The sequence below is a fragment of the Myotis lucifugus genome, unplaced genomic scaffold (genome assembly GCF_000147115.1).
Source record: "Myotis lucifugus unplaced genomic scaffold, Myoluc2.0 scaffold_15, whole genome shotgun sequence".
NCBI classification, from domain to species: Eukaryota; Metazoa; Chordata; class Mammalia; order Chiroptera; family Vespertilionidae; genus Myotis; species Myotis lucifugus.
This window is the reverse complement of record NW_005871063.1, coordinates 3,294,280-3,317,941: the sequence shown is the minus strand read 5'-3', so window position 1 is coordinate 3,317,941 and position 23,662 is coordinate 3,294,280. Positions and strand designations below refer to the sequence as shown.

At 38.6% G+C, this 23,662-nt stretch overlaps 1 protein-coding gene across 2 annotated transcripts in view; it reads right to left on the bottom strand.

Annotated features, from left to right (window-relative positions):
- The window catches only part of COL1A2 (collagen type I alpha 2 chain), a 35,980-nt gene extending 13,026 nt beyond the window's left edge, over window positions 1-22,954 (bottom strand). Inside the window, exons 1-31 of one of the 2 annotated variants that reach the window (XM_006084963.3) lie at window positions 22,416-22,954; window positions 19,911-19,921; window positions 19,327-19,341; window positions 18,659-18,694; window positions 17,423-17,515; window positions 16,085-16,138; window positions 13,148-13,192; window positions 12,980-13,033; window positions 12,835-12,888; window positions 12,461-12,514; window positions 11,996-12,049; window positions 11,445-11,498; window positions 9,850-9,894; window positions 9,504-9,557; window positions 9,363-9,407; window positions 8,968-9,021; window positions 8,372-8,470; window positions 8,207-8,251; window positions 7,961-8,059; window positions 7,504-7,557; window positions 7,237-7,344; window positions 6,811-6,864; window positions 6,613-6,711; window positions 5,642-5,695; window positions 5,128-5,226; window positions 4,684-4,737; window positions 4,176-4,229; window positions 3,970-4,023; window positions 3,648-3,701; window positions 2,644-2,688; window positions 1,124-1,222 (exon numbers count right to left, since the gene is read on the bottom strand). In XM_006084963.3, coding sequence (XP_006085025.1) covers window positions 1,124-1,222; window positions 2,644-2,688; window positions 3,648-3,701; window positions 3,970-4,023; window positions 4,176-4,229; window positions 4,684-4,737; window positions 5,128-5,226; window positions 5,642-5,695; window positions 6,613-6,711; window positions 6,811-6,864; window positions 7,237-7,344; window positions 7,504-7,557; window positions 7,961-8,059; window positions 8,207-8,251; window positions 8,372-8,470; window positions 8,968-9,021; window positions 9,363-9,407; window positions 9,504-9,557; window positions 9,850-9,894; window positions 11,445-11,498; window positions 11,996-12,049; window positions 12,461-12,514; window positions 12,835-12,888; window positions 12,980-13,033; window positions 13,148-13,192; window positions 16,085-16,138; window positions 17,423-17,515; window positions 18,659-18,694; window positions 19,327-19,341; window positions 19,911-19,921; window positions 22,416-22,485 — 1,863 coding nt within the window. In that variant the 5' untranslated portion in view covers window positions 22,486-22,954. The remainder of the gene's footprint in view (window positions 1-1,123; window positions 1,223-2,643; window positions 2,689-3,647; window positions 3,702-3,969; window positions 4,024-4,175; window positions 4,230-4,683; window positions 4,738-5,127; window positions 5,227-5,641; window positions 5,696-6,612; window positions 6,712-6,810; window positions 6,865-7,236; window positions 7,345-7,503; window positions 7,558-7,960; window positions 8,060-8,206; window positions 8,252-8,371; window positions 8,471-8,967; window positions 9,022-9,362; window positions 9,408-9,503; window positions 9,558-9,849; window positions 9,895-11,444; window positions 11,499-11,995; window positions 12,050-12,460; window positions 12,515-12,834; window positions 12,889-12,979; window positions 13,034-13,147; window positions 13,193-16,084; window positions 16,139-17,422; window positions 17,516-18,658; window positions 18,695-19,326; window positions 19,342-19,910; window positions 19,922-22,415) is intronic. The other variant, XM_023750725.1, reaches the window with a different exon arrangement.
- Window positions 22,955-23,662: the final 708 nt, after the last annotated feature.

Sequence of the window (23,662 nt, the reverse complement as noted above, 5' to 3'; positions counted from 1 at the left end):
AACATACGTGAAATCAGTTATTTCAGTGGCAAAAGAAAAAAGAAAACTCAAACTCTTGAAGGATTCCAATTGAAACAGTTAATAGATAGCATCATTGCCTACTTAGAGACACAAAGGAGGGCTATGAGAGGAGGGAGAATGGAATGGAGGGAGATGCTATTATGACAGTGACTGAAGAGAAGCGGGGAGTGGGAATTGTTGCTGTGATTTTCCTATAACCTGCTCCCAATCCTCCTAAGGGAGGCAGGCAGGGAAAGAAAAGGATAGGATTGGATAATAGGAGGCAGAGACTGAAAAATACTTGTCAACCAACATTTCTCGAGAATAAGACTCTTAGCTCAGACAGGAACAGAAAGAGACCTTACCGATCGAGGAAATGTTTACATTTTAATCTCCTTAAGAGGGGGGATTATAGCTTCCATTTCTCTATCAAGCTCCACAGTCCCACATACTTAAAGCCTGTCTACTAGCTTCTGAGGTGAACCTTATTTACTCTCTGATTTCCACGTTTTCTCTTACCTTGTTTTTATCACTCCCCCCAATATTCTTCTACAGACTAGAATAGCTTTCTGCAGCTAATCTTTACATTTTTTCCCTTAAAGAATCAAAAGTAGTATCAGCTGTCTTCTCTTTATTCTGATTAAAGTGACCTGTTTTTCAGAAATGTATAATTTCACTTATTTTAAATTCGAAGCCCCAGATTCCATTTTGAAACAAGATTTTCAGACTTACTAAAATTTAGACTACTTTGTGGAATTTTACTCTATGAAAGAGGATACTGAGAAGGTAAAAGCTTGTTCTCTAAATATAGTATCTAAATGTATCTGGAGATTAAAACAGATTCTCAGTCCAGACAGGAACAGAAAGAGACCTTATAAATAGTCTGATGAGACAATAGTGAAAACCCATACTAAATTTTTTATGTGTGTAGAAGACTGGGATTTCCCTTTTTTGGAAATAAATCAGGTTCACTGGAATTGGATTATTATTTACTTCGATGGCCATCATCATAGAACTGGAAATAAGTAAATAATCTGAAAAACAACGAATTCACTATTGTAAAGGATCTACGTATTCTAGAGGATAGTGGGCCAAATCAGCAATATATAACATGAAATTTTACCTTGTTCCCATCAGGCCCTGGGGGTCCAGAAGGACCTCGGCTTCCAATAGGACCAGAAGGACCAACAGCACCACTTTCACCCGGGGGACCACGTTCCCCCTGTAAAAAAAGGGATTGGAAGAAGTATTGCAGGGTTCATGATTACAGAGATACTGTTTTACACATCAGAGTTCATATTTGTTAAGCTTTCAGAATCCTGGTTCTGCTACTGATTAGAAAATTATAATTATTTCTTCTTAATTTCTCTACCAGTAAATGAAGGGATGGGATGAGATGATCTCTAAAATCTCATTCAGCTCTAATATTCTATGGCTACAACTCCAAAATTGTTTCTCCTAGATTATAATATTCAGATTTAGAATTAATTTCCTTTTTTCTGTTTATTTCCTTTTTTTGGTGATAGATCCATAGGTAAAAGGAGATGCTAGTTATGTATAATATTGAAAGGGAAATATTGTGTCATTTTAGGTGGACAGCAATGCCAGGTGATAATAAGATTAGATATTAACGTATCTATGTTCCCATTTTATAATTGCATGCAATAATTATGCAACAGTGACAATATTTACCAGAGAAGACATATATATGTATATGTTATATGTATTTTTGTATCTATCTATTAAAATATCTCCCAATTTGCATGTAAATATCATTATGCCATAACATTCTGTGGCCCAGAATATTTAACAAGTAAGTCCACATTGCTACTGTTTCAAAGTCCCTTGTTCTAACTTGGTCCTATGATACTGCAGTTCTATGATACTACATTTGCTTGGGCATCCTAGATATATGTTAACTAGCCACAGAGTAGGACACTTTAGGGGTAAGCTAATCACTCCAGCTATTCTAATGACTACAGACAAACTAAATATATATATTCATTTATTTTTTTGTAAGAGTAGACTCACGATTTTGGCTTTAGACTTTAAACATCAGCATACCTTGCAAAAATTAACCTTAAAACTTAGTAAGATATTAATTTTTCTTGACTAAAGTTGAGCCACTGTCATAAATATATCATGCTTGTCTATATAAATCATGAATATAATAAAAATATTAGTCATTTATGTTTCTTATAACCATATGGTTTTTGAATAAGAAATATGAGCAAATAAGTAAAAAAGTCTACTATCAATTAAAAATTCAAATGCTCTCTACAGATTATGTTTGACTACAGAAGAATATCAGGAATTGTCACAAGGTCATCAAGAGTTTTTAGGAGAGCCTGGTCAGCATGGCTCAGTGGTTGAGGGTCGACCTATGAACCAGGAGGTCATGGTTTGATTCTCAGTCAGGGCACATGCCTTGGTTGCAGGCTCGATCCCCTATAGGGGGTGTGCAAGAGGCAGCCAATCAATGATTCTCTCTCATCATTGATGTTTCTATCTCTCTCTCCATCTCCCTTCCTCTCTGAAATCAATAAAAATCTATTTAAAAAACAAAGAGTTTTTAGGAGAAACAGTCCTTGTTTTAAAAATACATGCACAGAAGTTTATGAAAGTTAGTTAAGTAATACTTACTCTTGGACCAGCAGGACCAGGGAGACCAAATTCACCAGGGAGACCCTAGGCAAAACACGAAATAAATGAAGCATGATATTTATGTAGGTTCTCAAAATCTACTTACAAATTGATATTTAGAAATGTTTTAAAAGAGTTAAATAAAGTCAGATGGGCCTTGCCTACATGGGATATTAGAAACAAGAGAATTTTTAATGGTGTATGGAAAGATACAAAAAGTGAGAATCCATTTGATCCAAGCTTTATCTATCCTAGAACCTGGTATCAGGAAATTTAAGTTTCCTATTATTTAGTGTATTGTTTTTTGAAAAGTGACCACAGACTATGTCCTTTGATAATATGATAAATAATGATGAACACTATTGGACGTTACTTATTTTTAGTTACATTAACAGACTGCTTTTTTAATAGAAATGATCATATTATACACATTACCTAGTTAAAATGTATACCCAAGTATATCTCCTTTATTACTGACCAGCTGTCTCCTCAATATGCCTGACTGTTGACAGAGGAGACCAGGCCACATAATGTAACTGAATTGAGAAACATTCATCACAATTACAGAGAAAATGACTCAGAACTCGTGCTCTGATTGTGGACCACAGTATCATGTATGAATGCCAAGAAAAACATTAAAACCAATTTTTCATGGTCTAGTTTGATGAAAAATCAGTGCATTAACTTTTTTCACTACGAAGAAGGACATGATTTATGTTTTAACATTACCAAGAGCAATGCAAAAAATAAGGCTAAGTGGAATGCTCATTGATTTATTTTACTTCCATGGTGTGATGTTTCATTCAATCCTCAACACAAAGTAATTTAAACAAAATTGGGTAACTTGGCTCATTCTCTCCATCAGTACCAACATATATAGAACACTATCATTCACATATTAAATATGAAGTTTCCTTTTGCGTGTTATAATTACACTGCAGTAGAGTATTAAACAGGGAAAGTCCCAAGTTTAGGTGAATTTACTATAAACATGTTTTACTCACCCTTTCTCCTGGTTTGCCAGCTTCACCAGCGGTACCTGCAGGACCAGGCAGTCCCTAGATGAAAGAAACACCAATCTCAATCTTATGGCTATCCTCAGGCAGTTTGCTAATAATTGGGTTTTGGGGGGAACTCTCTAATATCAACATGATCACTAACTGTTGTGTGTTAGTAAAGCATTACACAAAAGTTTGCCTTGAAAAAATGCACCTTCTTTGCTTCAGTTCTGACAGCCTGTGCTCTGTGGTGGTAGAGAGTGGTATGGTGATTTGCAGATGGGTAGTCTGACCAAAGGCGCTATTCTGTATGTTTCACATGACTTACCTGGAAGCCTGGAGGACCAGCGGGACCCTGTTCACCTTTTCCACCTTGGACACCCTGAGAGTGATAGGAAAGACAGCATAAATAATGGTAGATGGCACCATTACTATCTAGTGACATCACTCTTGGACTGAAAAAAGGAGATGGCCATTTTGCAGGACTATATTTATTTTAGGGCAGAAAAGAACACGAGTGGGAGAAATACTCACCTGTGGTCCAGGAGGCCCCTGAGCACCATTGTTTCCATCAGGACCTGGGGCACCCTAAAATGTTTAACAGAAAAACTCAGGGTCGCCAAGAGTCAGGCAGTTTAAGATGCCTCAAAGCCTCAGGCAGTACTTGCTCAAAACAAAGCTTGTCATTTTAGCATGAATTAAACTCATTCTGGGTTTCCTGCTAAGGCCCAAATACCATCTACCAACTTTTGAGATGGTTCACTGGAAGCCCATCGATAGAGGGCAATTAATGAAGGTCAGAGAATGAATTAAATAAAATCCGAATGCATCCATAAATAATTCTGACTTGACATATATTCTGTTTTGTTACAGCTCATTTCCTTATAAGTGTGGTTTTAAAAAAAAACATTTTAAATGGTAAAAGAACCCCAGGGGATGTCATCTTGGAAAGAACATGATGAAATGATGTCAGGTGGCCTCACAGGAAGTGTGTCCTAGATGAATACCACGTGGATAGATCTACACAGAAGTTAGCACCTACCCGGGCACCAGCAAGACCAGCATGACCTCTTTCTCCAGGTTTGCCAGCATCACCCTATAATAAACATTAAAAAAATTATACACATTAAATGGCAAAGTAACCATAACAATTTTGAAATGTTCATTTCTTGCTTTTGTTTTTTAGATTCCTAGTCCTTGAATTCTGTTGTCTAAGGTATGATCCATCGCCCTGCAGCTCCATATGCAACAAGGTACACCTGTGTCTGCAGAAGCATGACTCAGGAGATGGATTTTCAGCAGGTGTACAGTGAGTGATACACTGGACTCCGACTTTTAATATGGTAAGTGGCTTGCAATTTTCCCATGTTGAGAGGAACCCCTTTGAAATAGAGTAAACTGAGGCAAGAGAGAAATACCAGAGTTTTGGTGAAATGTGGCCAAAAAATAAAAGTGCCAAGGGAGAGGAGGTTGTGGTGATTCTTACAGTGGGACCCTTGGGCCCAGGGAATCCGATGTTGCCAGGCTCTCCTCTTGCTCCAGCTGGGCCAATGGGTCCAGGCCTGCCGTCTATCCCAGGGAGACCCTGAAACCAGAGTTGATTGAAACTTTACCCAGCATCAACAGGGTCTCACAACCTCAGGCTTGTGATCCAGCATCTTCATGATCAATTATGAATCCATCTCCCTTTTCTAAGTAGGATGTTGTTACACACATAGCCAGTCAATTTCATAGGTACACAATTCCCTCTTTCCCTCTCTTTCCATACCCTTGTCACCCTCTCCAATTTTCCCTGTCATGTTTTTTCTTTTTCCTTCTCTCCTTTCAGTCCTGTATTCGTTTGGACTCCGTAATTACAACCCATTATTTTGCATTCCCAGATGATGTACATGGCTGATATTTATTTCCAACGTGTTCATGTATAAATAAGCCACAAAATAGACTTGATAAGGATGCAATAAGTGTTCTTGAAAATATAATGGAAAAGGAACAATACTTACCACGGGACCTTCTTTACCAGCTGGGCCAACATTTCCAGGGGAACCGGGAAAACCCTATAAAGCAAGTGAGGATGCTTTCATATTGGCACTTTCATGCACATACTACAATTAGTATTTCATGAGGCACCAATTAATTGAAATCTAACAAAAGCACTTTCTCCTACTTTTTTTGTTCATTGCCTGGGGTAAATTAGGAGTATTAGCCACTAGCTGGGAAATATGAAAAGAAAATCTTTTATTTTCTATTTATTTTGTGCCTTTCCTTTTACAACCGATCTGTTTATAGATATCTCAAGAAACTGTTGAGCAACATACTAGATGGGCAAAATATATCATGTTTACTCATCATAGGAAAACAAATACTTTTAGCAAGCAATTTTCCAAAGTGGATTTTTTATTGCTATGTTTGATGTCTTTATCAGTTGTCTATGGTATGGTTATAGTTGATATTCATCCATAAGAGATAACAGAAGCAAAAAAATTACTCTATTGCTATGAAATAGGGTGTCTATGGATCTCAAGGTCGTTTCCCCATAGCAAGTGTGATGCTGAATACATTACAGCACTTTGTGATTGCTGGAAAAATGATTTCACTATGAATCTAATAAACTGATAATGTATAGCCCTAATACGTTTCACAAATACCTTATATAAAACTCACCAATTGAGATAAAAGATTCATGCTGATAGAACTAACCTAATTTGGGTATATGAAAATAAATACATTCTTCCCCAAACCTCATAGCTATTGTATCAAGTCATAAATAGGAAATTTATGAACTAACCAAATATGTAAAAAATCTTTACTAGGCTTTGATGAAGTTAAATTTAAAAAGGCAACCATCATCAAGCCTGCTAACACATTTACTAGTACTTTTCATTTCTTTTATTGTCGCCTTCAAATAATATTCATATCTTCAAAAAAGGAAGCAGTGACATGTGTCACTTGCTCAGAATCAATCGAAACTTACTCGGGGTCCCATGAGACCAGGCTCTCCAGGGCGACCAGCATCTCCATTGGGACCTCGAGCACCAGCAGGACCAGTTGCACCACGTGGACCAGCAGGGCCCTGTTAAAGAGAAGGGGAGGGGCAGGGCTCAAGTGAATGACACACCAACCACCAGAAGCCTCAAGCTCCTTCCCAGGAAATGAGTAACAGACAACCTACCATGACACCAGCTCTGCCATCAGCTCCAGGAAGACCACGGGAGCCAGGATTTCCCTGCAAGAAAGTGCATGAAACAGAAGAGCATTGAAGATGATCCTTGAGCCAAGTGGGGCAGAGTTTATTGAAACATGGCAAGATGCAAGAAATCTTGATTCCCTTAAGCGGGAGATACGAACACAAACCAAGTCGAAAATTTTTACCCAACACCAAAGGAATGTCTGGAGGAAGCATTTTGCAAAAGTGGGTCATCATTGTTTCCAGATCTATTTTATGACATGCCGGAACGAGTTACTGATTTAATAAAGCAGATGGAAAGCAGATGCTTCCTCCATCTAGAAAATGCACTCAATAATTCTGACCAATTCCCAGGGAAAGGGTGTTATCATCTGCCTCTGGTGTGTCTGGTCAAGAGCATTTGGAACCTACTCTCAGCCCAGCAGGTCCTGGGGGGCCAGCGGGGCCAGCTTCACCAGCGGTGCCTCTCTTTCCTTCTTCCCCACTGGGACCAGGAGGACCTTGAGCTCCAGCAGAGCCCTGTTTAATAAAAAAAAAAAAAGAGGAGGGAATAGAAAAAATCATTTTGATGTCATAATCGGGTGGAGAAAAAGTAATAACTTTAAAAAAAGTTAAAGTATTACTTTTGGGGTTAAAAAAGTAATAACTTCATAAAATTATGATAATAGAACTACTTACGGGCTCACCCTTGTTACCAGTCTCTCCTTTGGAACCAGCTGGACCAGGCTCACCCTAGGGTTGAATACAAAACAGTGGTCAAATGACAGACATTTGTCACAACTTTCTTGCAGACGAACACCTTGGAATGTTTATAGATCAAGGTAAAGAGAAACTCAAGTTCTCTAAGAAATGTGCCCAGTTCACATTGAAATGTCTCACAGGGGAATAGTCTTGTTGGAAAGGACAAGACTGATAGTGTTGAAATATGCCTCGCTGACCTTTGGGTGACAGTCTAGGATAGTAGGAGGGAGAGACTGTACGTACATGTACATGCACTTATAGAAGAAATACCAGTTAAAATGCTAAGGAAGAAAAAAGTGAGAATCATGAAACTACCAGAGGAAGTCTAGACGGTAATGAAAGGGTGGTACAGGTGGGATTTCAGGATGATGAAAGCTACAGCCCTGACACTCACAATGAGTCCTCTGGGACCAGCGGCACCAGCAGCACCAGGAGGGCCAGGAATACCTCGGGGTCCAGGGAGGCCAGGGGCCCCAGCAACACCAGGCAGGCCCTGAGAAGGAAAGTGCAGTGTGGTCAATCATGAAGCCACGGACAGGAGAGGCAGCACTCATTTAGGGCCATTAAAATCACAGCAGCAAATCTGAGCTATTGCCCCTTTCCGACATCCTCCCTGCCTCCATCCCCACCATATACTCACAGCAGCACCCTTAGCACCGGCAAGGCCATTGGCTCCAGGGTTTCCCTACAGGAAAAAAAGGAAGGGAGAAAAATATCAGTTAATAGAAATATTTGTCTTCTTCTTTGACCCCAGCTTCACTCTTTCCCCCTTCCCCAAATGAGGTTAATGACAGTGGCTACTTACAGGAGGTCCAACGGGGCCAGACAGACCTGGAAGACCTACTTCACCACGGGGACCGGCAGGACCAGAAGGACCAGGGTTACCAACAGGTCCAATTTCACCCTAAAAGAGGGAATGACACTGGGGCATTAGCCAGAAAGTAATGAAATAGCATAGCTCCATTTTGAGGACACCAATTTTATGAAATTTCTTCAGAATTGCAGTCATTTCCCTTATCTAGTCTAGTACCACAAGATTTGCGTTTGGGATCTTATTTTCCTGGCTACCATCCTGATTCTACCATCCTGGCTACCACTGCTAGCTTCATCTCTCTCTGTCCCTATGGCAGAGACTCTGGTTCTCAGCTCATCAATCCCCACTAGTTTGGGAGTATATCCCAGAGGAGCCCCACAGGATCATTTCTATGTCGCTTTCTCTATCTATGCTCATAGTGCTCGAGTGCAGAGAGGTGATGTATTTCAAAGTTGGAGAGAGAAAATGGACATTCTGTGTCCATTAAGGTATCTGTTCTGAAATTATCTATCTGCAAACATAGTCTCTATCTTTCTCATCCCTATAGAAGTTTATCAATATAATGACAGTTGTCACCATGTTTTTACCTTAGGGCCAGGGGCACCTGGGAAGCCTGGAGGGCCAGCAGACCCAAGGGGACCCTGAAATCAAAGTAGAACATGGTAAGAAATTTCCTCCCAGTAAATTAGCAACACAACAACAACAGAATATTGAAAGGCTTAGAGGGGCTTGATCTTATTTAATATTGGCAGAGAAGAAACTGACAGCTGGTCTATTGCCATTACTATCTTAGCAAAGGGAAGACATTCAAGGTATCCAAGGTAGAGTAGATTTTACTTAATATATCATTCAACAGCCCCAGGGATAGTATGTATAATTAGAACCTTCAAAAGACCCCATTGATATCTAAAATGGTGTTATTTCGTAAGCAATTAATAAAGGAGATGGCTCCCATCACACACTCTTCAGTGTCAAAACTTACAGCAGGACCCACGGGACCCACACTTCCATCACTTCCACGGGCACCCTATGGAGAACATAAAGAGGAAAAGTCAAGTGGAAAGTTAAATAGCAGTTATTAGAAGATCTTCAAAAAGGCTGAAAAAAAACCGGAAGCACTCACAGCTGGGCCAGGGGCACCAACTCGTCCTCGCTCACCAGGCAGCCCGCGGGCTCCCTAAAAGCAGAAATAGTTTCAGTGAAACCCAGATGCCAACTTTAAAAAAGTCACAGGCATCATTTACTTTGTCCATTTTCTAACATGCGCAAGAATCCACTAGAAGTAAATAGGTCTTATTCGAATTCCAACTAAAAGGTAATAGATTTCAATTAAGTATGCAAGAAGGCTATTAGAAAAATATCAAAGAATATAATGCTGAAGGAAATATTAATTAGCAAAAACATTAAAGACGTTCCAGCTTGCAAGGAGTGTACACATTTAGGTTTACAATAAAGTAATTATTACTTACTGTTTGACCAGGAGTTCCATTTTCACCAGGGGCACCAGGTTCACCCTACATGGAAAACAATTGAGGTTTTGTTAGTCACACACACACACACACACACACTTTTTTCTGATTGGGTAATTTTTGCCCTATTATTTCCATTTTTGCCCTATTATTTCCATTTGAACCATTCATATATTTTGTAACATTTCTTACACATATATACTGTTAATTATGACAAACACATACATTTAAAAATGTTCTAAAATATGGGTTTTTATTTGGATAATACCAACTATCACAGCACTAGGGAGATGTGGTTGAGTGTTACCCTCACTCCAATTCCCCCCTTTTATTTTGGCTATCATTTAGACTAGGCTTATATATTAGAAACGATAACATGAAAAGAAAGAACAGAAGATAAATTTGCTTTTAATATTACCATATTTACCTTCTTTATTTTAACACTCAATAGTTTTATTTTTGTAAAGTATGCATGAAAATTTGAACTTCGTAATAATTTTTGGAGCTGTCATTTATTTCCAATCTATATGCTTGAGTAAAAAAACATGCTGGTGAGGATAGTGGTGGTTTAATTTGATACATGGCACAGGTAAAAAGAACTTTCCTTCAAGATAATCTGACTTAGACATAGAAGAAATAGGATTTGAGAGATCAGTTAAGGAGCCTTCATTTGTAGGATTCGATATGACGTGTATTCTTTGGGAACAGGCACTAGAATGGGAGTCAGGAATTCTAGCCTGTGTGCTTCTAACCACTAAATGTGACTTTGGACAAGTCACTCATTCTCTTTAAGCCTCAGTTTCCCTCATATGCAAAAAGAGGAAGTTCCCAGAGCTTCTTGCAAGCTTTACCATTTCATGATGCTTTGATTAGTAGTCTGAGCTATTATATTAGGCTCTAGAGAGAACAAGTTTGACCTTATCCATTTGTGTGGCAGCTGGAAAGTTAGGACAGATTCTCCATATTCATGTTCATTTCTGGTCCCGCTAGTATTCGTTACTCATTAATTTGTAATTACGTTGGTATTCACTTTAATATCACATTATCTCCTTAATAGAAGAGAGAACATTTTATAGTTGAAAATGCTGTCAGAGAAGAGCCTAGCCAAGAGATAACACACTTCTGAGACTTTAATTACCTAATTAAAAAATTTTTGAGTGTGAATAGATAAATCACAGCAAAGAGGCTGAAAAGTGTATTGTGACATGAATGTATCTATCTAATTAGTGCAAAGCAAAGGAGAATTTACAGTTTAAAGTAACATATAGTGTCCTAATACCTGACTCTATGTTTATTTACTTTTATTTTGGCTGCAGAGATCAACTGAAATTATAGGAAGAAAGGAGATGAAGGAAAAAATTATTGACATTGAATCTCAACTGTATAAAAGATATTGAATTAAATAAATATTATTAGGGATTGGCCTTTTGTCACAGAATCCCATGGTTCCCACCATAGAGGGATTTGAAGTATGGAAGAGAGAATAAGATCCTCTTTAGACTATGAGTAGCTTTTGGTTAAAATACACTTTCTGGTGGCGATGGGAAATTATAATCAGTTGTTTTAAAAAGAACGTTTCTGATTTAGTATTTTACCTTAATACCTGGAGCACCGGGTTGTCCCTTCAATCCATCCAGACCATTGTGTCCCTGAAAGGCAAATCCTTATTATTAAAATGCTGTTCCATGGCAGCGCTCGGTCAAATCAAACATCTTCTTTCTCTGCCCTTACTATCTCCTGGCTAACTCCTGTGACCGCTTCGGTAGAATGCAGTCCCGGGGCTCCAGCCCCTGGCAAAAGCCCTTTTTTTCCCTAGGAAAGCCCCCTGCACGGGAAACGGAAGGATATAGGACTAGCTGCTCTCTTTAGTCCCTTCCATCCTTAATCATCTTCCTATCTTTAGATGCTGTAAATACCTCTTAAGCCATTTTATACAATTTTCTCTGTAGAGATCCCTGCTCCTTGGCAACTATGAACAGATGGAAAGAAACTACTTCCTGGTGATCCTTCACTCTTTGACTCTCTTCACTCTGGCAAACTCCAGGACTTTGGATGCAAATATGTGTCACCCAGAATTTTAAATATAGTTGAGGTTTTTCCTAAAAATAATCAACATTTTCTCTCACAGGGAAAATAATGTGCTCACCCTAATGCCCTTGAAGCCAGGAAGTCCAGGAGTCCCAGGGAAACCACGAGCACCCTTAAAAACACACACACAAGAAGACACATGAAGTTTTTGTTCCAAATAAAAAGATAATTATTTCTTCCCTCCGAAAGATTTCTTCTTATCAAAATTCGAGCTTGGAATCAAAGACTAATATATATTTTAAGCACAGAATAGTAAATTAACTTGCTCTGTTTGAGTAACTAATACTGTGGTGTTTGTAGAAAATACTGTGTTTAGCTGTTCATAGTGTGTTTGCTATAATCGATATCACATTATTTGCATTAATAAAAACTGTCCACATTCTTATTTGTCAGATGCCTTCAATAAGTGTTATAAGTATGCAGACCTCTAGGTTGTTATTTAGACTGAAGTTAGTTTTAGCAGCAATCTTACATGCGAGATGCCTCTGATGTTTGGACTGTATACTGTTGTAAAAAGTCTTACCTGTGGCCCAACAACTCCTCTCTCGCCAGGTCGGCCAGGTTTCCCAGGGTGACCCTAAAACACATAATTAAGCGTTATAGGGTTAACCTTTCCTTGGTGAACTCTCAGATGAAGGTGGGGGATCTTGGTTTTCACAATAGGGAAAAATGGCATCCCATAAAAATGCGGATCCAAATATATATTTAATTAACAATTATATTTTCTTAAATACAATCCAATTAATTAATATTTCACTAACATACTATTTTCCATATGGGGTCGGTTATATCGGGCATATTTGGCTCTTGGCAGAATACTTCGTTTGAAGCTAGAAACTCTCCTTGAGGCAGGAGGATTTAAATGGCACTTGGAAATGCTTAGGAGTAAATACTTACGTCCTCACCAGCCTTGCCAGGAGGGCCAGCTGGACCACGAGAACCCGCAGGACCCTAGAGAATGGGAGACCCATCATTGTGTTAGGAGATATTAATACATTTCTTTTAAAAAAGTATTTATCACAAAGGGGATGAATGTACTTACAGTTTGACCAGGTTCACCAGGCTCACCAGCAGGTCCTTGGAAACCTTGAGGGCCCTAGGAGAAAACAATACGCCATACTTCAAGCCTTTATTTAATTCTATCGTTTTACATAAGAGCTTTTTACATAAAGGCTTTTTTTTTCTTTTTCTACAGGCTTTTTGTACTTACAGGGGCTCCAGCTGCGCCAGGAGGGCCTCTGGGTCCCATCAGACCCTGGAAACAGGACGGACAGAGTTAGCGCTGACAGTGGTCATGGCCTTGGTTAGGGTTAGAGCCATCACCATAGACATTTAGTAATGAACAGCTGAACAGAATGGTCCTGGTTTTATTTCATAGTTTTTGCCCTTCGCCAAAGAAGCATTGAAGAACCCAAGTTTCCTCTACTATTACTCTGCCTTTGCCTTTCCTTTTTTATTAACCCAAATCAGTAGAACTCAAATTAGATGGGAAGGCCACAGGGTCCATCCTTAAAATTGTGCACAGCGGACATAGTGAGATTGTTCAAATGCAATGAAGTGAATCAGTCTTGCATAGTTCAGAATATGTGACTACCTTCTATGCAGCTGACGAAGCATTTCCATTTGGATTCCCTTGATCATACGTCATCTCCCATGTCATCCTTAGCTAAGCAATGGATATTTTTATTGCCCCAGGGGCACAAATTGAAAAGGATAAAAGAATCCTTCTTAATGATTAGAGGGAGGTTTGTTATAACCTTATAGCTCCTTTAAGGGCTGTCGGTGACTGATGAAAATGTCAAACAAAATTGGATGTAATGAGGGGTAAAGGAAAAGTAAAATGTTATTGAAACTTCGGACTGGAAGGGTCTATTGTATACTATTATTATTGAAAATCTGGCCTGAATGGAAGCCGATGGTTCTCCCCTTGGTTCTTTATTCTGTAGCACATAAGTAGAGTAAAACAGAGTGTTACTAGTTTGCAAGGCAAATATCCATTCTTGATTCCCCTTTGCAGTAATCAATGCCCGTGCAAGCTCTTCTGTAGGGGCCGTTCCTCTACTGCTGAAAATATCACACAGACAAGTCTCCAGTAGTTTGTTCATGACACACAGGGACTCTGCTGTCAAGCCTGCCCCACTGTGTTAATGCCAAGAGTGAAATGATATGAATTTTATGAAAAGGCACATCATCTTAATTATAAGAATTATTTATTTGGTCTTGGAAATTGCCTCGACATTCAAAGAAACTGTCACTTTTCAATCCAAATATCTTTTTAGGTATACATTAAAAAATAATTTCCTTTGACAGCATGAATTTTTAATTATATTTATTCATTTTTCCGTGTATTTGCCACAAGTTCATTTACATAAAAAGGAGTTTATTTTGTGGAGGCTGTGAGACAGACAATGAGTATTCATTAATTCAGGGAAGAACCCTCTAGGGTTTTATAGTTATTGATTTTTGAACATGGAAAATTATTTTAATGCTTTATTGCTGCCTATATTTCCTATTTGTGAAACACATATCTGTTGATTACATATGACTGTGAATGTGTATGGATGTGCAAGTTTAAATAATATTTTATTGATATTTAAAAGTAAAACACTCTGCTCTATGCCCCCCGGAGAGGTGTTCCAAAGTCAGGGGAATCTGAAATCCATATTAATTTTCTGGGCTTATGTAGTCTTTTTTTTATTAGCGCTTTGTTTTTTCCCCTTTAGCTTCTTCTTAAAATATAGGTATTGCTTACTTGAAATTAGCCATTTCAACTAATGCTGGACATTAGTTGAAATGGCTAATTTCAAATATCCAATGTAAACAAAGCCAGAAGGAAATCTCTAATTCTTAATTTCCTACATGAATGTTTTAAATTACCAGGAAAAGTCAGGAAATTGCAAATCATCAATTAAAGGCACATAACTTTCAAGTGAGAGTTTTAATTTACAGAAAATATTATCTTGCCCTTATAGTATATTAGTTTATTGTGGACCATTAACTCCAGCCAAACATCTTCTTTTGAAGATAGAGCACTGAATACATTATTCAGGTGAAATTTATTTTTCAAGGACCTTGTTAGCTTTGGGCAGATAAATACCTTTGTTTGGAAACAATTAATTAAAATCCCTAAATTTCATGTGTGCATTAAACTGTAGTGTTTAATCAACTTAATGTCTTAACTCCTACATATTTTCCCTCTATTTTATACATAATATATACTATTGCATGCTCATATAGGTTTCTTTTTCTTAATAGCTCTCACTAATGCTTGTTAAAAGGTTCACTTGTTAAAGATAGATCATCATTGTCATAATCATATAGGAAACTTTTCTAAATGTCACTCAAATTATAGCATATAATGATGAATATTTGTGCTGAGTGATAGAAATGCTAAATTTTACTCACATTCTCTCCTATTAATTTGTAATTAATAGACTAAAAAAGAATTTTAATCAAAATGAATAAAAAGAAACATTTCCTACATTTCCAACTCCTTGAGGGAGGGTGAGAATCTATCATATTTACTATTATACCCCCAATGCATATTACAGTTTGGGGTTCATTGAAGGCCTGAGAAATACTTGTTGAATAAATTAGTATTTTATTCAAGCACTAGATGCACGATGCCATCCAGTATCAGACATCTTGTCTGGTGGTTAGTCCTAGTTTGTCATTAGCCACTTGCATGACCTCAGGAAAGGGCTTAAACTCTCTAGTTATATAATGAATTGTCTGGACTAGAACTTGCTGATCCTTTCCAACAAGTTTATAAAACATGATACTTCTGTGTCTCTAATGATGCTTAAAATTTGAAACAATACCAAAGGATGTAAAAAATTTAATCAGAGTGGTCACTGTTTTGAATTAAATTGATTTATCTAAGTTATGATTACTGTGTCCAGAGATTATTTCTTTGATATAAATATCTGATTTATTCTAAGAGGCATGTTTGTAGAGAAAATTGAACTCCCTTAAACTAGGCTTAGATTTTTTAATATATTTGAATACCAAAAAAAGTTGCTGCTTTTATCTGATCTAAGTATTGAATGCTATCTAAGTAGCTAAATAAATGGCAATGTGAAATTTAACATAAAAGAAATTCTCTATTCAGTAATTTTTTGGCTAAGGTAAAAAGAGATAAGCATACCATTGGTCCAGGGCCACCTCCAACTCCTTTCCCATCGAACTGGGCAGCAAAGTTCTAGAGGAGGATAACATAAACAAACATGTGTAAATATTAAACTTAAGCATAATAATTACCAGCCATATAGTTCATTTTCTTATTCTAATTGTAAAGATATTTCTGTTGTTCTTTAAAAGGGAGCAATGCTTTTGATATAATTATTACTTTAGAATTCCATATCAAGCTAAATTCTTAAAAAGTCAGGGAAATAACAAATTTTAAATTTAATCCATACCTAGTTTGAAGTGGGGAGCTTCCCTGCTTTATTTTTCAAGCCCTTTCGTGCTATGTTCATCCTGTCTCTCCACTCCCACCTCCAACCCCTCCTCTGAGAAAGGGGAGTTTTCAAAACTTTCAAAGTAACTGAAGGCCTCTGATAATTAAGCTGAGATCAACTCTGCATTTCCACCTGTTGCCTCACTCCTCCAGAACTATACAAAATGACTATACAAAGAGATCTTTTTCTTGCTGGAGTTTCAAAAAAGATATAAGGAGTTTTCAAGTTTAGAGGGAAATTAAATTAAAATGCCCCTTAGAAGATTAAACTTTTTAAAAATAGTTCACAGTAATAACTTTACTGTTAAAGATCTCTCTTATAGTGGTAGATCTATTAAAGAAGGCGCCTTTTAATGCACCCAATAGATAAGCAATCATAATAAGATCTTTGGGGGAGAAAGGTCTTATTTTACTGGCATACAGTTGAGTATTGGAATCAGGCTTCTGATTCATAGTGCTAACCAATTAAGCAAATATGTTTTCCTTCCTGCAGTGAGGCCATTTGGCACTCATACCATTGTTAAAGACATAAAGCTAAAGGAAGATATTAATGAAAGAGGGAAATGTACTTTTCTCAAATTAGTTTCAGGCAAATTAAAACTAAACTGCTTGAATGTTGGTTCAGCAGACTTCAAGCCAAGGAGAACAAAAAGAGTAGAATGTTGGCGAAATTGCTTAAGAGCAGGGATTTCAGTTATAATTCAACCTAATCAAACTCTTTAATAATGCAACACCTCTTATTTGTGCCCTACTGATGAAAGATATTAAATTCTCAAATTAAATAATGGTCGTGAGGGCTGCCGCTCCCTTCCGTGCACACAAAGACCAGTCCTGTCATTGGCAAGAGCTCATAAAGAGACGGGCAAAGCAGAATCTTGAATGAAGAAACCAAAGAAATGAAATAAAATATACTAATATCCACATAGCAAACCTAACTGCTAAAAATAAATTCTACAATGAGCCTTCTTCCCATAGAGGTATAAGAAACTGAAGTCAGATAAAAGTTAAAAATACTAAGACACTTACCCCGCCAAGACCAGGGGGGCCAGGAGGACCAGGTGGGCCAGGAGGGCCTGGGATACCATTATCACCATCTTTGCCTGGTGGGCCTGGTGGACCCTGTTATGTAAAAAGCAAATTAGGTCAGGATTAGACAGATCCCATCAGAATTTATACGTGGAAAAGGATACCTAAGAATACATGTGGTAAAATTGTTGTTCAGACCTTTCAATGTGCAAGTGGTGTGGAAATTTAATATGCCATATTTGTCTCTGATTAAAACGGAACACGAGTCTATTTCAGAAGGAGGTTTAGTAACTGATATATGAAGAAGACACAAGACAAGGTAGTTTCTCCATGAGCAGGAATATTTCAGCCATTGAATATTAATTCATAATGGAGCTCCAGCATTCAAATAAAGGTAGAAATTATAGCTAAAATGTATGATTCTATAAACTTTATGTGGGTAACAGTGCACAGGGATGAGCTATGCATATTGATTGTCAGTTTCTGACTGCGATGAACTTATTCCATTGTTCTGGTATGTTATGTATGAATAGCGGAGTAATTAATGTGATAATTAATAAAGCCGTTTTATCACAGGGTAGAAAATCCTGCAGATTTCCTACCATTAACACTACTTATGTCGTTAAAGTAATTTACCGTCATAATGCTACCTCTAATGGTTCGTTTGAGCAGAATACGTTTAAGTCTGCACTTTCCAAAAGATATAAGATACAGGTATTTATGTATGGGCAAAAGCATCATAGAATGCAAAACCACATATGCTAAATAAACATAGCAGGGATCTAAGCATATTATGAATAAAATGTAAGCCTAATTTGCACATTTATGACAGGTTGACTGATATTTCACTATTATTCCCAGCTACATAAGACATCTCAATTGAAAAGCAAACAAATGTATTAAAAAGATAAGGACTATGTGGTGGTAGGTAGATACATTTTCATTACGTATGTGTTGGACAGGTCATCCAAAAACAAAGAAAGAAAGACCATGCAAAGAATATGGCTGTCTGTAATAGTTTTGCTTTTTTTGAAGGATAATCTTAACTTGAAAAGAATATTGATTATATATAATAATGCTCATTTGCTTCTTCTGTAGTAGGGCATTATCTGCTTAAAAGGTGGTACAATTACCTGGATATATAATATTCCTATAAATTGTCAGTCTTCTGTAGTTTCTAGTGTGTAATTATTCAATTACGGGCCAAAGCCCTTTAATAGTTCAAAAATTACATACCCTTTCTCCACGTGGTCCTCTATCTCCATTTGGGCCCTACGAGGAAGATACAAATAGCACAATTCTAAATGTCTAAGAAATTTCCAGTGAACAAGCAAAGCATTCTTAATAGAAATTAGTCGGTGAGACTGATCTAACGACAATGTTATTAGATAATAGCTATAAAAATAGCAGAGTACAATAGAGTAGATTGGTTTTATTATAATTATATGTAATATTTCTAAACTGGGAAGTTGGAGACTCTAGTCCCCAGTCATTAGGCCAATATTCTAACTACTATATTTAGAAAGATGGTGCCTGTGGGTAAAATTACCATTTTGTTACATCGTTAACATCATATTTATATAGTCAAAGCCCTTTAAAATAAACTTTCATCTATTACCTATAATTAACATAATAGTCATTTCATCTTCAGAATAAAAACGAGTCTTTCTTTTTGTCTTTACTAGGTAGATCACCACTTTTTATAAGTATAATTAGAGATGATTCTGGAAGATAAAACTTTATCTTAAACATCAAAGCTACTTTATCTTATGGCGTAGCTAATGCATAGTTATGTGGGCAAGTCTTGGCAAAGTCTTTTTCTTCTATAGTCTACTATAAATTTATTAGAATTAAAAGTTATCACTGATCATTTCAGATACTGTAGAGAAATATTGGACTCCTACCTTTCTTGCAGTTTCCTAGAAAAGAAAAAGTGAAAGATTATTATGAGGAAAATTGTATACATGTATTTTAAAATGAATCTCATTTTCATGTAGTATAGAAATATAGTTACACCGTGCATTAATATTACCTCTAAATTTCAAAGTATAACTTTAAATTGTATAAATAAATAAAATATGTATAGAACCAAAATATATACTTATCTGTAATTATGCCTCAAATTCAATTCATGAACTAAGTATTTGTTCATAATACTTGCAAATGATTCCAGGGGAATGACAAGATTCTCTGGCTGTGAGGTCTTCTGCTCTATGGTAGCTGATGCTTAAACCCGAACTTCCACTGGATTATTTACTCTCTATTTCTTATGGGTGTTCTTATGAGATTGGTCTTATTCAGTAGCCCCGCCCACTTTAGAAGTGGGGGTGGGTACTTTCTAAGGCAGCCAGAAAAGTTTGACGACATAATTCTTGGGAATCCAGTTTGGTCAAAACCAAGGTAGCCTCCCCTTCTTTCCCCAAAGAGGACATTACTGTGGCCAAGGCAATCAAAGTGTATAAAAAATTATCAAAATAATTTTACTTACCTCTTTTAAAGCTGTAGAAAAAATGGGAAAATAGGGAATAGTTATTAGTATTATTTCACTGACCAATATCAACGATCACCAAGTAGATATATTAGTCTATAAATTAACTTACCTGATTAAAGATAAGGATATTCTTTATTAAGGATATTCTAATGACTTGGAAATTATGCAGGTCAATAGTATGGCAGGGATCAGCAAGGTGATTTGCATGAAATATTAACATGGAACTATTTTGAATTGAATAGTTAATTATTTACCATTTTATAAATCTGTGAAATATTAATGTGTCTGAAGGACATTTCTAATGCTTAGAAATTAAGCTGGTAAAGTACACAGGTATCAAGACCAGTAGGTTGATGAAGAAATAATTTATGGTTTAGATAATTTTTAATATATATATAAAAAAGGGAAAATTTAGGAAAGTATGTTACCTAAGGTAGACTTTGGTTTTTATAAAACCTTAAGGTTACTTAGTACTTCACTGAGTTTGTACCAATCTTAATGTTATTTTTTTCAAAAAAAGTCTAACTGACAAATTAGTCACCATGAACATGGATTCATTTAGACATCTGAAATTTTGCTTTAAATTGGTTCACTTAAATAAGTAAGTTCGTTTTACCAATATGTATTACTTTTTTCCCTTAGAAGGAATTGCTCTGTATAAATGGAAAAACTGAATTAAAAATCTTGAAAAATAATGGGGAAAATACACTAAAGTAATATCCCCTCCTTTGTCATAATTGCTTTAAGTCCTTAAGACTGAATTCCTTTCCTATGGTATAAAAATTATAGGTTAACACAGGATATAAGTGTGGCCAAGCTGGCAATAAGATAAATCTCCCCCCCAAATTGCTTTAATTAGGTGGCCAAGAAGTGTGTCATTTGGAGTGAGAACATCTGTTGCAATAGTCACAATTCAGGAGGGTGGACCACATCCAGCACTGACATTTAAGGGCAATTTATGAAAATTACTTTTAAATTAAGAAAATGATATGTTTACTTCATTTTGTCCATCAGCAGGAAGAATAATTATGCATGGACTTAACAGAAGTCCTTACGATTTTGGATATTTGACTCTTAGTTACTCAGACTGAGCCATTTTAAAGAATGTGTATTTGGTAATATTCATTCCAGATGGTAATTGGCTGTGGATCAGAAGGTGAGTTAGTTGCCTTCAAACTTCCTTAGGTCTGTTTTCATCTTTTCTCTAGGAGCCAGTTCTTTCCTCCCAACCTCTGATCTCATAAAGAACGAACTTGGTAATGTGAATTTGTTCAATGCCGTTACTCCTTAGTATCCACAGTATGTATACTAAAAGTGGATGAAGGAAGAAACACAAAAAAACTGCAATGGTAATGATGCAATTGTAGACACTGTGGCATGTGGGCGGAGCAAACTTTTTGGAGTGTTGGGTGTGGCCAGACACCGCTCAAACTCCATCAAATCACTATCTTTGTCTGGTAATTAGGCAGCCATTTTCAAGACAAAAATGGCCTGATTTTCTTCACGCTATCTTGATGTGGAAGTCTGGTCATAAAACCTACAGCTGGGAAGTGGCCCTGGGGACCATCTCATCTCTATCCTGCATTTTAGGAAAGGCTCAGTTTGATTTGCCCAAGGTCACATGGTAAATTAGTGGCAAAGCCATGAGAGAAAAACCAGTCTCTGGGTTCTCAGATCAGTGTTGCTATCTCCTAACTTGTTGTGTCCAGAATATCTGCTTGTCGTTGGAAACATGTTGAACTCTCAGGTTCAACAAAAGGCAGAGAAGATTTTGGTTAAATAATGTTACCATTTCCATGACCAGGTAATGAATTGAGAAGCTAATATTACTTTTCATAATGTGTCCATTCCAAGTAGCATCCATTTTCCTCCTCAGAATACACTGACTATCTACTGGGAGTGGCTTTAATCAGAAAGGCAGACAACCTCTCTGTGTAAACCTCAGAGTCTTCCATTAGCTTAGGCCTGGTCCCCTGCACTTTCATGGTCCTTCCTGCAGAGGGCGCATCATCATTATCATCATCATCATCATCATCATCATCATCATCATCATCCAGACAAGTCTTAAAACACCCAGAAGAGAAAAGCCCTCCCTCAGGGGGTTAGTTTTATATTACAAAAACAGAGGGGTTCCCAAAGCAGGTCTCAAGTTCCACACAGTGGGCGTCAGTGCAGTTATGGGGCCTGTTAGGGCCTTCATCACCTCAGTTGTTCCATCCCATCAGAGGGAAAGACCTGTTCCCTTTGAGCTTCGCTAACCTGAACAGACCAAGTTACCAGTCTCCCTCCGGAGTTCAGAGAAAAGTTCCCTAACTTTTGGCGAGTCGGGGCTTTTATGGTTTCATTTCTCAGACACGTTACGTGTTTCTTATTTACATGCCAGAGAGCCTTCCCTCCGAGCCACACCTCGAACTTAGTTGAGGCTTTCCTTTTCCTTCTTGCCCAACCGTCCAAACTCTCTCTCCCCGCTGCCGCTGCCCCAAACAAGCTGAAGGCACTTACATTGGCATGTTGCTAGGCACGACGTTACTGCGAGCAGCAACAAAGTCCGCGTATCCACAAAGCTGAGCATGTCTACCACTTAGACATGCAGACTCCTTGTGTCGCAGAGCCCTGGGTCACCGGCGGAGCTATCACCTGGCGGGCGCAGGCATGCAGTCGTGGCCCGTACCTCCAACTTAGCCGAAACCTCCTGCCGCCTTGGTGCTAAAATAATAAAGCCCGGATCTGCCCTATTTATACGGCCAAAGTTTCCCTGGCCCGAGGGTGCCTCCAGAAGCGCTTCCACCAATGGGAAGGCTGGGGCTGGGGGCCCGGGCAGCCACAGCTGGGAGGAGACTGCGGGGGCGCAGAGGAGGGAGCGAAGGGGGGAGGGACGTGGCCAAGGGGCTGGCTTCTTAAATTGGTTCCATTCTTTTTGAGGACGTGGACACTTTTGAGGCTTTCAAGGGGAAACTCTGACTCGCTGTCTGCATACCTCCGCCCTCCCCATCCCCCCGCCCTCCCCCGCCCTTTCCAAGTTTGGAAACACTTGTGGACACGTCGGAGGGAGCGCTCAGCAGACACCGACGTGGGCAGTGTTTGCAGAGCTCGGGGCAGCGGGGTAGCTGTGGAGGGGACGGGAGCCGGGAGATCAAAGCAGGAGCTGTCCAGCCCGGCCTCACCTGGTGCCCTGCGGGCCACCGGCGGAGTGGAGAGGGCCCCGCGGGCGCGGAGGGGGCAGGGGAGGGGGGAGTCAGGACTCGAAGACGTGGCGCAGCCCTGGCTATCCTCCCCCGCCCCCTCCAGCCCGCCCCCCGCCCCTCCCCAGCCCCCGCCTAGCTTTTCTCCAGTCTTTCTCCCGCTTTGGAGAGTGTGTGTGCCCACATTTTCAGCAGTCTCTCTCTCTCTCTGTCTCTCTCTCTCTCTCTCTCTCTCTCTCTCTCTCTCTTCTCTTCTCTTCTCTTTCCTCCCCCCTCTCTCTTTCCTAGCTGCTGGAGAGAAGGAGAGGGTGGTGATAGGGGGATTCTGTCTGTGGAGGGTTAGGCAGGAATCCCAGGACGCCCACTGTTGGGGGGTGGGGAGCAGGTTAGGGCGGCGTGGCACCCAGCACCCAGGAGGATATGCTTTGTGCACATGCTTTGCGCACACCAGGCTAGACCAAGTCTTTGGGGAGTCCTTCCCCCCTGGCTTCCCTCTGCTGAGGCTAATTTTAAACGGACTTTAGGGAGTCTGGCCTGCACATGACTGCCCCAGGTGGACCTGGCCAC